Here is a 17,018-nt window from a genome sequence, read left to right on the forward strand (position 1 = left end):
TAAACTTGGTATAAAAAAATACTTCGAGCTGTACGGGATACAGAATTGTGGGTTTTATCCATGGCAAAGACCAAAATCACTTTAAAATTTTTATCAGATGCCTCCAGTTTACCAGCTAGTCAAACTGGAAGTCACATCCACCCACGTTACAAAGCGTGGCGCTTACCCTGGGTGCTATCATGAAAAGAAAATCGGCGTGAACTGTTCAAATCGCTGGCTCTCTTTAACTGACGCTGCAGATCGCTGGCACGGTGATAAGCCGCAGAAAACCCCAGCCGGCCACGGGGCCCCGACTGAGACTGCATCTGGGAGAACGTAAAAGTGTCCTTATTTTTGATGAACTAAATAAAGGGGGAAACATTCCTCAAATTCTCCAGTTCCGAGCCTCTCTGCAAGAATCTGAACTCCAATCATATCAGGAACGGGAGCCCTGCAAGCTAGGAGAAGCCCCTAAAACCTGTGTGTTCAAATTAGAATTTACACACAACCAGGGACAGCAAGAACGTGTAGCTGTTTGTGGTTCTGTTGCAATGGGCTGTCCCCAGACGTGTCCCTAGAATAGCAACTAGAAAGCCAGGCGCCCTCCGTCTAAAAGCTCTAGGTCTTTTTTAAAATGATCCTTCATCTCTGGCATCTCAGCTGTGGCTTCCTTGAAGCTCACACGTGTGGGGTTTTTCAAAAAATTGTTTTCTCAGGTGTTGTCACCTTTCACTTCTCAACCGTCAGAAGTTTTCAGATTTCTATCTCTGATGAAAAATAAAATAGGTTTTGGTTTTGCGATTTACCTTGTTACTATGCCCCTGCCTATGGGACCAGCACGGTGCTGCCCTCCCCGCCTCGAACGCAGGAAAATACGGCCTCCTGCCCTGCGGCTCTCATCCCCCGTTTTCCTGTCTTTTCACTGATGACTCATAAGCGGTGAGATGACAGAGGTGACTCTGCAGGAAGGCCAGGCTGTAGGACGAGGGAGGAAAAGGGCCCGACCACTGTGTCCTTCCACTTGGTCCACATGACCAGGCTCTTCTGCCATCTCCCAGGGGACATTCTGACCTTCTTCTTGTGGTTTCCTCCGACAGGCCTGTCTCCTCACAGATCGCCAGGCAGCACTGTAAGAATGTCAATGACTGTATGCCAACCTCTTAAAGGAGCAGAACATCAAGGACCAGGCTGGCTGTGGAGTTTACCGCGGTCACTGCCGGGGCACACTTGACCTCATTTGAAGCCAGGTCTGGTCCCAGCTCCGTAAAGGATCGGGGAAGCAGAGCGATGGGCGCCCAGGCCCTAGGACCAGACAGACCTGCGCACCACAGCTCCAGGCCTTTGATGCTGATTGGCTCTGGGCAAGTGATTGAACCCCACAAATCTCCAGTGTCCTCATTCTTAAAAGAGTTCTTTATTTCCCCCATGGAGGAATTAAAGTCATTTACCCAACCCAGGATGCTTGAAATGATTAAATGAGACCCTCTACATCGGAACTGGGCCCAGTGCTGGCCACGTAGCAGGGAAAAGTCAGCGGTTAATCCACATGGCATAGCCAACCGTGCATCCTACCGACCAAGGACAGGGTCACCTTCCTACTTCCTTCCCCAGGTGATCAGCCCCAGTCCACACCACCAGGGTCCTCGCCATCTCTCCCCTTTTTCCACCTTCTCCATTTCTCTAACATTTTCTTTCTTTCTTTTTTTTTTTTATGGAGGTACTGAGGATTGAACCCAGGACCTCGTGCCCTGCTAAGGATGTGCTCTGCCACTGACCTGTAGTCATCCCAGTTTCCCTAACATTTAATCCCATTTCCCATGATCTCTCTCTCTCTCTCTCTTTTTTTTTTTTTTTTTGTCTTTTTCTTTCCTTTCTTGGTCTAAGATCTTCTTTCTCAATACCATCCCTTCCCCAGATATTCACTGAGGGCCCACAAGGTGTGAGCCTTGTGCTGGGGACCGGGGACAGACAAATAAAAGACTCCCCTCTAAGCAAGCAAGTCAAAGGGAAAGTGAGCTGTCACAACACAGACGTGAGTGCTGCACGTAACATATAACGTGGATAATAACACGGCGGGCCGTACATAAGGGAGCACACGGGGGCTCAACAGCCACAGGAAGAACATTCGTCGGAGACTGGAGACGTGCAGAGACCCAGGGAAATGCCCTGAGGGCCCGTCGTGTGTCAGGTGTCACACCGACCACTTGGAACAGACTGTTTAGTGTTCACAGCAGGGACCCGAGGTAGGCACTGGCATCCTCCAACTAGAAGAACTTCCCTGCGCTGCTTCAGAGCCCCCAGAGAGTGAGCGTTCACTGAGCACTTACTGTGCGGCAGTCTCAGTGATAAGGAAACACATTTCAAATCATTTCACTCTTTACAACTACCCTGTACTATTACTAGCGCCATTTGACTGAGGCACAGAAAGACATACAACTAAAAAGTCACAAGGCCGGGTTGTTCAAATCAGCAAAATTACTTCATGAGCACTAAACGTCCAACAACCGAAGAAGGATAAGTTATAAAGGAGCCATTTAGAGGAACAGTAGGGGAGGGGAAGGCTCAGTGGGAAAGCGCGTACTTAGCATGCATGAGGTCCTGGGTTCAATCCCCAGTACGTCCATTAAAAAAAAAAAACAGTGGCCAGAAATTTAAAATAATGTTTTAGAAAAAAATGCAGTGGGATGGGAAAATATTGATCATATAATGGTAAACCTTTAAAGGGGCCGAACATAAAACAGTGTATACAATATGGTGCCGATCTTGTGTTGAAGTACTTAAATGCACAGGAAAAGACTGGGAGAAAATACTTCAAAGCTTTAAGATCTTGAGAAGTCAGGATTGCAGGGGAGTCACGTGTCTCCTCTTTATACAGGTCTGCATTTTCTAAGTTGCTTGAATCTCTCTATCTGTATGTATATCTACATGCACGCAGATTTTCACCTGAAGGCACAAATGTGATCATACGCCTATACTTTGATCTCCCACTGACACAGTCACCTTGCGTTGCTCAGGCAACAATAAACACACATGACCCCTCCTGGCCGTGCAGGACGTCTCTGCTGAGCTTGTTTTAGTGGCTGCATTGTAGCCAACGAAGTGGAGACACTGTAATTTATGCAGCCATTCCTCAGCTGCTGGCCACTCTGCTTGCATGTATCCATTTTGTTTACCCCGTTAAAGACTTGCTCCAAGCACATATCTTAAACACAGGCGGGGCGCAGCTCCCGTGGGCCGGGGCGAGGACCCTGCGCATTCCACCTCCGCTCCTGGCCCCACGACGCTGCGTGCGCTGCATCTCGGGGGAGCACCCTTGTGACTTGGCTCGCTCTGATTTGCCCTCAAGGATACTCCAGCACTGCCTCCTCCAGGATGCTGCCTCTCATCCCTCCCCAGATGGATTAGGGTCACCTAGGTGTCCCCCAGCATCTTCAGCTCTGAAAAACAATTCCCATCACTTCTGTCTTTCACCAAATTGAACCTCATGAGGTCAGCACCAGTTAGAGGCTCTAGCATGTTTTAGTTGATAAAGCAAATGGATGGATGGAGACATGAACAAATGAAGAGATGGCTGAATGGACAGAGGCATGAAACATTATGTCCTTTGGAGGAATGACCGGTAGTTCTTTGTAGCTGGAGTGTAGAATGAAAGAGAAGATGGAGGAGAAGACAGATCAGAGAAGTTTAAAAAAAAGAAGGTCAGCTCCTAACAGGTCTTGTGCATTAAACTCAAACAGTATGAACTTTATCCTAAAGAGGATGGCAAATCACTGAAGAATTTTAAGCAGCAGAGTATCATTCTTAAATTTTACAAAATCTTTAAGCAGGAGAGTGGGGAGAGTTCTAGAGGAAGCCAGAGCAAGGGCAAAGAATCATGGGGAGATAACGGAAGTGATCGAAGGGGAGAATGATGAGGGTCCTCTGTGTGCCAATCAGCAGGCTGGACCTGCCATACGTACGTTGTCATTCAGTCTCCCCACCATCTCAAGAGTTGTGGTTGGTGCTGCCGAGAAAGCAATGTTAAAGGAAACAGAGAACTCACCAAGGGCCAGGCTGTCAATCAGTGCGGTGCCCGGACCGGACCTGAAGCCCCTCTGGCTCAAAGCCGGAGAGCTGCCCAGCGTGGATGCTGGAAGCCAAGGCAATGGTGGGACTAGATCGGAGGGGACGCCCTGGAGGGGTGTTAAGGAAGCGGAAGGGACTGAGCTCGGCAACTGAGTAGACAGGGCAAGTGAGAGAGAGACTTTTAGGACGACACCCAAATTTCTGATTTAGGAATTTGGTGATGTCCTTCATCAAAAAAAGGTATTTGAAATTAAAGATGAGTTCATCTGGGGCGTGGGGAGTTGGTGCCACACTTACGATTTGTTGCTATTTCATATATGCTTACATCGTTTCAGGACAAGACGCATTAGCGAATCTACGTTTAAAATCGTCTGCGTTTCCCCAGCGTGCCTCCCCAGCCATCAGAATTAACCATGTTAGCTGGTGTTTATTGAATGACTGCCATGAGCCAGGCATATATATTATTTAATTCAGAAAATAATTTTACAAGGCAGAATCTTGTCAGTCTCAAGATTTAATTTTAGACCTTGAGCAGTGAAGTCAGACTAGGATTTGAACCCAGTTCTGTCATATACCACCGCTGTAGTGCTGAGAAATTATTTAAATTTTCCAATTTTTTCATATGCAAAGCAGAGGTAAATAAAATAATTAGTCTTAGGAGTAAATGACAGAGTGTATGTAAAGCACTTAACAGAGGGCCTAACATACAATATGTGCTCAATAAATGGAAAATACATGAAGATATAGAGGTAAAAAAGGTTGAAAAACTAGTCAAAAACCACCTACCTAGTAACAACTGTCCTAAGTCTCATATATATTCTAACATTAATATAATTAATTGGAATAAAGCTTTACAATCATAATAAAGGCCAAAAAGGCACTAAATTTAAACACAGCACAGTTAAGTTTGGGTAGTCATGGGGAAGTTATGGAAAAGAATCAATAATTAAAATTTCATGACAATTCCATTTTTTTATTTATCTGTAATATCAACTGTCTTTTTCTTTCATTATTAAGAATAGAAAAATTGGATGGCTTGTGGGTTTCTGGGAAATGCAAAAGAATTTGAAAAATCTAAAAGACAGTGGTATCTAAATAAATAATGCTTGAGGGTAAACTTGTTAGATTCGCGGAATTAAAAATAAAAGGTCAAAAGTAAGGCTACCTCCTTCCAGCCCATTTGCGTTTTCCTCAGTTTCATGCAGCTTAAGACGACCTTTCTGAGTATCTTCAGGTTTTCAATTAACCCTTTCTTTTATTCTTTTATCTTTTCTTTCCCCAAACAATGTGCATTTATGCCTTTACTACCGTCAGCAGATGGATGATTGAGGTTTTGACTAGTTACAGATGGCTATGTATTAAGAAACTGTTTAAGGAATAGATAGTTTTAAATTATACTTTATCATTTTTGATTAAACCTTTTCTTTTTTCATAAAGGATTGAAAAGGCAAAAAAAGAAAAACCCCAATAAAGCAGTGTCTCTTAGAATAACTGAAACACAATCAAGGTTGAGTTATGCTAGCGCCATGTAAGATTTAGCTGTGTGAAATGCTTCTTTCTAGAAGAATGGTTACTCTATTCATGTGGTCTATCAGATGATGTTAGTTAATAAATATATAATGTTCAGTTTCATGCATTAAGAATGTCTGAGATCTATTTTGTGTGTCTATATTTTTTTGCGTTTTTGGGGGGGCATAATTAGGTTTGTTTGTTGGTTGGTTTATTCATTTCAGTGGAGGTCCTGGGGACTGAACCCAGGACCTCATGCACAAACTCTATGACGGAGTTATACCCTCCCCTCTGTGTCTCCATAGTTTGTTTTTAATCACTATATAATTTCTAGGGAAGTCACTTTGGATGCACTACGGATCCCCCTTTAAAAACAGTTTAGACAATGGCTTATAGTAACTTGTAATGAAAAAGAGTATGTATATATATATGTCTGTGTGTAACTGAATCACTATGCTGTACACCAGAAACTAATAGAAAGTTGTAAATCAACTATACTTAAAAAGGAAAAAATTAAAAAAACAAAAAGGAAAAAAAAATCGACTCTATCACTAAATAAATAAACAATAAAAACCGTTTAGATAATTTAGTTATTTGTCCAAAAGTTTTAAATGGCCTTCCATGGAGACAAAATGGCACTGAGTTTATCTCATTTACTCTGATAGGAATCGTACGTCATCAGACTCAGGTCACAGGTTCTAAGAAACGTGGGGAACCCAGCACAAGCCTACAGAATAAAGTTTTAAACATTTCAATTGCTGAAAGATTGCCTGGGGCTCTGTTTAATTATTAGTGCTATAAAAAGTGAGTAATATTTACCTGGCCATAAGAGCTCTGTGTAAAAGTAACTTATCTTCCCTGCCAGGTGCCATATTTCTCACAGTTATTGAAAAGAATGGGAAGAAATCTTTACACGGTCATTACTTTTCCAAGTCTGCCACCCCACCATCTTCTATAATTTGAGGCTTGGGCGTTGTTAAGGTAGCTGATTTTTTTTTTTTTTTAACAACACTAGCCCAGCTCCTAAATGAAATCAGCGACAGATAACTTTGTGAGTGAAAGGTACCAGCAAAAATGCCCCAGTAAGCAACGGCTTGGCAGGCGCTAACTGGTTTCTGCATTTACAAGTCCTTTGTAAACACCTTAAAGATCTGGTGCAATCAGTCCATTCGAGGGATGAGTAATTTAGGGTGCTTGTTCTTAATCAATCCAAATGTAAATCCACCTAAAGGGCCTTTCTGGTATCTGCCTCTGCCTGGTGCTCACCAGAAATCCAATTTTGCAAGAATATCAGTTCCTAATGGATATGTCTCAATGTCTTGGAAGAGTGTATGCAGGAAGTTTACAGCGACTGTAACTCATTAACCGAACTCCAGCGTCATCATGCACTGTGGGTTTAGTCGATGTTACCGAACACCTTTTGGCTTTTGGCAAAGATGCCCAGGTGTCATTAGTTATCTGTCAATCATTTACAAATCCTCTCCAAAATCAGTTAGCAAATTGTGTTTTCTCATTATGAACATGTATCCCTGTAAATGTGAGTCATTGCACGTTGCTCCAAGGCGGTGCCTGATGAGTGGAGAGTGAAAGTGATAAAAACAGAATGCCCCCCTTCACCAAAGGAGATGGCCAGACCGCGCCTCGAGCGAGAAGAAGAATCGCTAAAAACTGAGGCTGCGATTTGCTTGGTGCTTTCCCAGCATAGCTGGGACCGAAATCGCCCGTTAACCATCTTCGGGGCTGAGTTCCAAGCACCTGCTGTTGGTATCGCATGTGAATGTCACACCAGCCTTTCTTTCACAAAAATATGTTCATTTCTCACAAAGTACTGAGTGTCTGTTTCTATTAAATTAGCCTGCTAGATAAGCTTCAAAAGACCGAGGTCACTCATTAATATGACGTTTCCTCAGCGTGCCAGTAAGTCCCACAGGAAAGGGAGTCAGAGAGTGACAAACAACAAACAGTATTTTTAAAGGTTCTGGTGGGAGTCACTAGGAACTCAGCAACGCTATCACCCCTCAACGTCCATGGAGTATTTTGTAAACAATCCTGTCAGCATAGCATATAACAAATACGACCTATAACAAAGTACAAAACTCAGTCTTTTTCACTGTTTCATATTTTGTCAACCATCCACAAAAAGGAGAAGAACCGAAGCCGAGCACCACGGAACGCTATCAAGCCACACACGCGAGGTCTCCCACGGGGCGTCAAGTAGCACCTGTGAGTGAGAGCTGGCATCCAAAGCCAAACACACAAAGAAGCTTGCGTGTGTCTTCCAAAATCCCACTATGGAAAACGAGTCTCTCCCAGGACCCCAGTCACAGGGTCCCTATTGGTTTCTCATGACGTCAAAACACGCACTTTCTCTCTGGCACCACACTGAGCGCTTTCTACATACAGTCTCACTGCTCACAGCAAACACTTCCAGATTCCATCATTTTTGTCATTTTTACTTGAAGGCTTCAAAGCTCAAAGAGGTTAGGCATTACTTGGCCCCTGAGTAGGGGACAAAGTTGTGAACTTTCTGATCCTAAATTCTAGGCTCTCATACACAGGTGGGCTGCATTCACCAACTACAACTGAATGGTTTTTCAGAGGAAGACAGTTGGGTGTATGGGAAGATCGGATGGACGACGCCATTTCATGGACTGAATAACATGTGAAGCCTTAACAAATGTGTGTCCGACACGCGGGCATGTATGAGAGAAGCCCTACATCTTCCAAAGCAGTTACAGGTGTGAGCTATGCTTGCAAAAATGTACGCCCCTTCTGGGTTTCCATCTGGAAATTCGGGGAGAAATTGTTGTTTCAGTAAAAATCGTATTCTGAAATTCACTGTATATCTAAAGGAAAGACGTAAGCTAAGTAAACAGTATCTACTACGGCATGAATGCCGAGCAGAGTGCACACAAAAGCTCACATCTCAAAGGAAAAGCAGCCTGTCCGTCAAACGCCATCTCCAGCGACCAGCCAAGGTCACAGCTCCCTCACCCGGGGAGCACCACTGCCGGTTCTAAACCGCTCACCCCCTATGACAGGTCTCCTCCACACTCCCACCCTGAGGAGGCTCTGTGGACGTCTCACGGGGCCCGCACGGCCACCTCTCACCTCGACTTGCAGGAGGCGCCCAGCCCCCGCCCATCCAAGCCGGAGCCAGAGGTGAGCGTGCCGGGCGGGGCTCGGACTCAGCAGCACAGCTCAGAGGCGCAGAGCGAGGCGGCGGCCGGCCTTTCGCCGTTCTCATCTCTCTTCAATCTGGTCTCTCCATATGGCGCTTTTTTTAAAAACCTTAAGTCTAGTCAGTTCCCAGTGCTGTGTCAATGTCTGGTGCACCGCATCACGTTTCAGTCACACACAGATATACATGTATTCGTTTTCATATTCTTTTCATCACAGAGGCTACAAGATATTGAATAGAACTCCTTGTGCTCTGTGGCAGGAACTTGTTGTTTATCTATTTTACACATGGTAGTATCTCAAACCTCGAACTCCCAACTTATCCCTTCCCACCCCGTCTCCCCCCAGTAACCAAAAGTTTGTCTTCTATGTCTGTGAGTCTGTTTCTGGTTTGTAAATAAGTTTGCTTGTGTCTTCTGTTTTTTAGACTTCACATAGAAATGATGCCATGTGGCATTTTTCTTTCTCTTTCTGGCTTCCTTCACTTAGACCCACATAGCACTGTCATCGTTCTGATGTGGTATTCCAGCATTTATTTCAACCTAGTAACGCAAAGCGAGAGGAGAAACGAAAGCAACAGTAATCAGAGCAAACAGCAAAGAGGAAAAGGGGATTATAGACTCTGCATGTGACTCTTCAGACAACGACAGCTCAATCGATTACGACGTGTGAAATTATGTTACAACGAACGCCCACATACAGAGTTACACATGATCTGTAGCTGTACACACACCCCACTTACTCAGTTTAAAAGAAGCATTGATGTTAATACTGTTTCAAGCCACATAAAGGCTTGAAAATGTACACCCATGGGCTCGAGTCACTCACTGAGGAGGAGTCTCTTCCAGCAACCTAAAAGAAGAAAATACAATTTAAATTTCAACATTGAAATTAGCTAGTGTCATAAATTTACATTCCAACTTGCCTGGTATCATCATCCAATCAAAATTCAGAAAAGGTCCCTTTCCTTTTATCAACTATACAATAAGTGTATCAAACTGACCCCTCCCCAATTAAGGCACAAGACCATGTGCGTTAGTTACCTAGAGACGCCAGTCGTCCATTCTATCTTGCAGATGGTTTTTCCATTTATAAAACTTCTTTCCATAGAAGTTAAAACTTGGATTTTAGCCTTATTAGCATTCGTGATTTAAACAATTACTCTAATTAGGTTATAATGTGTTAATTAAGGGAATATATATATATATATATATTCCATTTATATAAATAGAGCCCCTCATCAATTTCTCTCTCTTTTCTTCTTAGGTCCTGGGCCAGAGGTGTGCTTGTTCTGGCTCATCACAAACACCAAGTCCTTCTCTCCAGAGAGTTTCAAAGACTCAAGGAAACATCCTTGAGCTTGCCAACTTCACTGCCCTGAAGAAAATGAATGAAACTGTTGATCCAAAAATCAGTCTTCTAACCAACTGACAATGTAACCCTGAGGTGTAGGGAGGTACATTTTTAAATAATCTTGACATTTATTTCAAAGACATGAAAAGCCAGAAAAAGAGCCAGAATCCCAGGTTCCTATGGTAAGCATCCAACTCCTCTGTGTTCCACAAATCTCTCAGGCAGGACACTGAGGCTGCGGCACCAGGAAGTTTCTGTGTATTTAACAAAAGAAGATGTCATCTATTTTAATTCAATTCCAATTTCTTCCTTGCCCTGAATTTCCCAAAAATAGAATTACGAAAGCACACTGTGAAAACAGACAACATTAACACACTATTTTGTTTGACAAAGGATTCCAAGCCTTGTATTCTCTGACCAGAACAACCAGTGTATTCCACACATGATGCACTTTGTAAAAATGTGTTAACGTGATACCCTTGAAGAACATGACTCCTTTTTTTCAAAGGAACGTTACCTTTAGATTTTGAGAATGACCGACAAACAAACTGCCGTTGTTTAGATGTGGGTGCCTGGGGGACACTTCTCAAATATGAAGTGAACCAGTTACTTCAAGGAAAAAATAGAACCTTTTTCCACTGATAAAATTCAGACGTTCAAGTGAAAAGTTGTGTATTTCACTGTGAGTCTGACGGCTTCCCAGGATTGAAAGACTTTTGATGACATCAGTGGTGATATTAGCAAGTAGAATTTTTGACACTTGTCCACATGTGGAAAATTTGCCACATTTGATGAACCTCTATTTTCCAAATCACCAGTATAAGATTTAACAAAATCATGCGTAGGAAAAGGTGTATTTGAAGTGTAGAAAAGGCCAATGAACTTCAGTGTAGTAGAGCACAAGGCGTCCACAGAAACGGCTTCAGAGTCCATATTTCAACTGAGAAGACATCGCTTGTGGGCTTCTGGCGTAGTGCCAAAGAAAAAGGCAATTATTAGCTGAAGAAGCTGTTGTAAGACTCGTCTTTTTCCTGACTTCGTATTTTGAAGACCACATTTTCTTATAAACTTCAACCAAAACAATATATCACTACAGACTGAGGGCAGAAGCAGATGTGAGAATCCAGCTAGATGTTAACGAGACTTCTGAAAATGCCACTTTTTACAGATTTTTTTTTAATTTGGAAAATAATTGCTTTCAATTTTAAATGTGTTATTCATAGTCACCTATTTTTAAGAACAATACACTAATATACTTATAAGTCATTAATAATTTTTTACGTTCTCAGTTTTAACTCTGAACACAATAAACACTAATAGACATTGACTTACATAAGCAAAAACCGTTTGGAGTCCTAACAATTTTGAAGGGAACAGCTGCATAGTTTGTACGTAGGTACATTTCTGCTATTGTGCCATGTTGTTGCCTGACTGTTTAAAGAAATAACAACAAAGGACTGACGTGGATGATTATAATCACGCAATCCTTTTTACTCTGAAATGCATATTTACTTGCTCAGCTAAATACTGCCCAGCCTCCCTTGCAGCTAAGTGTGGATATGTGCCTAATTTCTGCCTAGTGAGATATGTGCAAAGTGTTTATGTGGTGCTTTCAGGGAATTTCCTAAAAAAGGAATATGTGTTTTCTTCCTTCCTCCATACTGTTTCTTAGTAGTGATGGCTGACCCCTCGCAGCTGTTCTGGAACATGAGGACAAGAGACAGAGGATGATAAATTGCAACAACTTTGTAGGGCCACTGTACCACCCCAACCTCTGAATTTTTTTTTATGAGAGAAATAAATGTGTTAAACTATTGTCATTCCAGCTTTCCTATTATATACAGTCAAATCTAATCCAAAAAGTACAATTTTGATGGGGAAAATGCTGTATATAAAATTTTTGGGTTTTCCAAATAGAATCTCAGGCAAAAAAAAAAAAGTTTGCTCCATTAGCAAAATCAAAACATACAAGAAAACAACTAACTGTCCCACAAAATATGGAAAGGCATGCGTTGCTCTAAGAGTTCAGGTTTTGTTATTTTGAAGAATAAGAGAGATTTTCAACAAGAGCCTAAAACCCTTGGTCATTTGAGTAATAGTTCTTTTATGATGAAGAGTGATCCAGATTTTTTCCCATGGATTCAAGAAAGAATGATAATTTTGAAATCATGGGAAATGTGTTACACATTCATCATTTTGCCAGCATTAACCTCAGAGTATAAGGTTTAGTTTATTGAGGGTAAAGAGATAGGTCGGCTGCCCTCTTAACCAACTGACCAATGTACAAACCAGTTCAGGCGAATTCCTCAGCTAATGAAGAGGCAGATAAAAAAACTGTTTGACAAAACACAAATAAATAAATCAGCACAGGCTTGGAAAGGCTGCCTGTAGCCCTGCAAAGTGTCAGTCATATCCCCAGTCATCACTCAAAGAATTAATGTCTGCCAACATTGTCATCTAAAATACATTTACAGAGGTCAGAAGAGCCACATCTGTCCTCTGTGCAGAGGTGATGACATCGAGGGAGTATGTCACAAGCCTCAGTTTAGTTAGTGGATTTGAGCTGGTTTGGAGTTTTATCCACTGAGTGTGATCTTCTGACCCCTCAGTTTTACAACTTTCCACTCTCTGTGCTGCATAGCACCTCTCCACTTCTGAGTTAATCATTTCTTTGCCATTATCTGCCAAGAGTTCTTATCTCTTCTGCTGTCACTTTATAACAGGGTCCCCTTATCGACCTGCACAGAGTCATGTGATTAGTCCAAGCCTATCAAAAGTTTCCATTCCTCTGATTAGAAACCATCATGAAACTCGATACATGGTTTACAGCAGGGCACTGATGCTGGAAAAAGTACAGAGTCCAGGAAAAGACTTGCTTGTAACTTTCTGAATTCCTGGATTTTTTTTTTTTTTCTTTTTCTTAACTTTCACTCAGGGAGTACTGTAGTCTTGATGTGTCCTCCCGACCACTACAAAACTTGACAAGCTGCACTTTTTCTTACGCTCAATGATTTCTGCTTTAAGCCAAAGGACTGCCTGTAATTTCACTAAGAATGTCTTCTAGTTCGGAGACTGGGGATTTACAGGAATCTCTAAAGCACGGGCTCACACCTATTGGTAAGTAGGAGTTGCTCTATTTATCAGCTACTTCTATCCTGCTGCTACGCTAATACATGTAACTTAACCTCACTGATGTATCTACTGTTAGAAGTCACGGCTCTTCCAACTGTGTTTATCAAAAGCACATAAGGCCATGTAAATATCACACATTTATCTTTCTGAAAGCTCAAAAGAGGCACATGAATATTTCAAATATTATTCATTTGGTCCACTGTTTTTGGATGTCATTCTATTAGCCTAAAACAGACAGGAAACAAAATGTGCAATATATCAATTTCATCCCTAATATTTCCTGACGATTTTAAATGAGAAATAATAAGCTAAAATTTGAACAACTTAAAATAAGTTAACCATATGGAGTCATCACTGATCAAACTTTAACAAATGCTTTCAAGTGTCTGTGGAGTTTCAGATCACACCACAGTACCGATGTCTCATTCATTGCAGATACTATAGAAAACTTTTGTTTTACATGCCAGAAAAAGCAAAAATTATACCATCATTAGTTAAGGATTAGAAGGTAAGGTTACTGTCTTCTTTTTTTTTTTTTCTCAAAATAGTAAGCATGTCTTCTTTTCATAAACAGAGTAAGTAAGTAAGTAAAGCTAATCTTCATTTTAAGAAAGAACAAATAATGGCGAGTCACAAGCATTAACGTTACAGCAAGAATACCTTCACTTAAGCCTAAAAGCAAAGGACTAAAGGAAAGTGATTCCAGCCGTCTGTAATTCTTATCTGTGGAAATCATGCCCAGCTTCCTTCCCACTAGTGTCTGAGAGGCCTGGGCCGTTTTGTAGCCCTGCCTGAGGCTGTCGGGCTGGAACTTCCCTGTAACTGGCAGAGGCCTGTCATCAGCGCTGGGTTCCTTCCAGCTCTGCTGGAACAAGAAGGAAAATCCAGGCTCCGGCTTTTCTTCTTCCTCCCTTGATAGCCAGCTGACTCCACTGAATGCAGTGATTGCTTTTTTTATGGGCCAACTACACCCTAAAGTATATCAATTGAGGAAATGGTTACAAAAAAATGTTCTGTACTTACGAGAAAGAAAACACGGGGAAGGCAGGCAGAGTGCAACAGAGAAATCAAGTGCTCTGCAGATAAAAAGGAACTATGGGCACAGAAGGGAGCCGGAAGAGGACGCAGAGCCATTTCAAATCTTTGCTGGGGGCGAAGCCCCCGGGGCGCGCTGGCGAAGGGTCCCTCCAGGCAGCGGCAGCTGGAGGGGCGGCCTCGGCTGACGTCGGGGGCGCGCGGCGAGGGCGCGCTCGGGCCGGGACGCGGGGGCGCGCGGGGAGAGGCGCGGCCGGGAGGGGGACGCGGGGGCGCGCGGGGAGACGCGTCCCACCGCCAACGCGCACGTCGGGCGAGGGGATGCCGAGGCCACGCACGCCGAGCCCCAGGGCGCACGCGGGGTGGTGGTCGGAGCCGCCTTCACGCGGAGGACGCGGATCTTCGCTGAGCCCGTGGGCGCTCACACCGCGCGGGGTCCCTCCCGGCACGAAGCCAGAGCACCTGCACGTCTGGGGGCCGCGGGGTCCGGAGGGGCGACCGCTAGCGGCTGAACCTCAAGAAAGTCTCGAAGGAGGCGCCCAGGCCTCCGCGTGCCCGCGAACAGCCCAGACCCGTGCGGGCACTTCCGGGCGCCAGACCGGGGGAGGGTGGGGAGAGGTTCCCGTCAACTTTCCGGTTAAAGAGGACCTCTTTCCGGAACTCACTGGCTGCCAGCCGCCCCTTCCCGGCCCAGGCGCGCGCTCTCCCGCGTCCCCGGACACTGCAGCCCCACGGATGGGGGAGAGGTGTCCCCATTTGAGACGTCTGAGTCACCTGGAGGCGGCGGTTGGCACTGAGAGCCCGTCTGTCCCACAGGGAAGTCTCCCAGCAGTGCTGAGGGCCGTCCCGGGGGTTCTTGGCTAGGCAGTCACCCAGGAGGCTGGCAGAAAGGATGAGGAGACACTGGGGAGCCATCAGACGGGACAGTTGGGTCCCTGATGGCCAGTTGCCTCTTGGATGGGGGTCTGATGGCCCAGGGCAGGCCCACTGAGAAACCACAAGTGCAGCTCATAGAGGCTGCGGCCCTGGCGGCTTTGAGATGGCAAATTGCACGTTGGGATCAGGTGGGCAGAACTTCACAACACTGAGCCCAATGTATGTATGGCCCAGTCAGGGTTTGAGCTCGACAATTCAGCTGTGTTCTGCCGGAAAAGGTGCCTCTGTCCTTTGTCTAAAAGGCTGTCTCTCTGCGTCCTAGTTGAGCATGGCATTTTTCTAATATGCACGTTGGTGGTTAAATGAAGATTGTGTTTAGCTGCCTGTGCTCACGTAGAAAAGTGAAAATAGGATGGCCTGTTCCTCCTGCCCGCCTGCAGGATCACCAGAGGGGCGTAAAGCAGCGGCCTCGGGTTGTACCAGATCAGCACCCTGATGTTCCCCAGCCCTGCGACGCTGCCCAGATGCTTGGGTTCTGCCTTAGGGTTTTTTTCTTTTTCATGAGTGGAGTGACTTTACTGAATGATACGCAGTACTAATTTCAGTACCATATCAGCCAAAGGGCCAAGTCTGTGTGATAGGAAATACGTCATGTGACAAGTATACATTGACCCTCCTGCAATGTGCCCAACATTATGCTGTGATTTGTATTCTGTTTATGTAGTTCTTCAAATTCAGTGCATTTTCCAAGAATATTTATTAAACAGTCAATCTGACGTCGCATGCCTGCCACAGGAAGTTCTGTCTGCATAGTTAGGGGTTCAGAATACACAATGCACATGCCGTATTGAGACGTGATGTAAACGTTGCTATCTGGTCCCCTTCACACTCTTGGAGTCTGATTTTCTTCCGGTGATAACCTCTAGTAAGCTCTGTGCCCTTAAAGATCTCTGGAAGTAGATGTCACACATGGAAAGTGAGACAGCCTGTATGTAACCTCTAGCTGATTTATCGGCAATGCAGTTTAGAACACCAGTCACCCAAACCCGTGTTCTGATTCTTTCTGCTGGGGCTGGGCAACCAGTTCCCTCCAGGAAGCTAACCGTGGGACCTCCTCTCCTGCCCACCTCCAAAACAATGCCTCCCAGAGTCTCTTCCCTGGCCTGGATCCTCAAGTTGTGATGGGACTTAAAGGATTTCTTAATGTCTCTTTTAATAAACCAAGAGAGACGTGTGGAGTACGGGAGAACAGAGGCTTGGCAATGCTTTACTCGACCCCTCCACCCAGACACAATGCCTAGGGTTATCTTGGATTCAACCCTGAACTTGATTGAGCTGGGCTAGAGATGGGCTCTGGGACAGTCCCCCATCTGGTGATCCAGCCCCCCCAGACACCTCCAGGGATGCCCTGTGTGGGGCAAGAGCCAGACATCTTGCTCCCCAAGTCCAGAACCCGCTTTGGGAGAAAGCTGTTTCTTAGTGTGTATGTCCTTCCTCTCCACCTGCTGGAACAATAACTTGAATGAGAAATCCAGTTGGCTTCAAGGAACTTCAGGAGTTCAGGGAGCACTGTGGTCTGGGGAAGAGCTGAAACGTGACCAGTCTGAGTGTGAGAGATTAAGCCTGGGGGAGCCAAGGGGACCAGACTGATCAATAAAGTCCTCTTTCATAGCCTTTTGGGAGCACCATTATGTGTGTTTTTGTGTGATTGGTAAGTAACAAGACAGACTTTAACTTTTAAACTTCAAACAAGCTGAATAGCTGAAGGTCATGTGACTGAGCCCTGAGAACTGTGTCAAATGCTGCAAGATGGTGGAGTTGGCCAGAACCTCCCACTGGGAAGATCTACTTGTCATAGTCCTTAGAATGGCTGGTGACTCCCTTCCTGG

At 44.5% G+C, this 17,018-nt stretch overlaps 1 protein-coding gene across 1 annotated transcript in view; it reads left to right on the top strand.

Annotated features, from left to right (window-relative positions):
- The first annotated feature begins 13,139 nt into the window (after positions 1–13,139).
- NR5A2 (nuclear receptor subfamily 5 group A member 2) overlaps positions 13,140–17,018 on the top strand; it is a 109,099-nt gene continuing 105,220 nt past the window's right edge. The window contains exon 1 of the mRNA XM_031438325.2: positions 13,140–13,202. Within this exon, the coding sequence (XP_031294185.1) occupies positions 13,140–13,202 (63 nt within the window). The remainder of the gene's footprint in view (positions 13,203–17,018) is intronic.

This window comes from Camelus dromedarius, chromosome 21 (genome assembly GCF_036321535.1).
Source record: "Camelus dromedarius isolate mCamDro1 chromosome 21, mCamDro1.pat, whole genome shotgun sequence".
NCBI classification, from domain to species: domain Eukaryota; kingdom Metazoa; phylum Chordata; class Mammalia; order Artiodactyla; family Camelidae; genus Camelus; species Camelus dromedarius.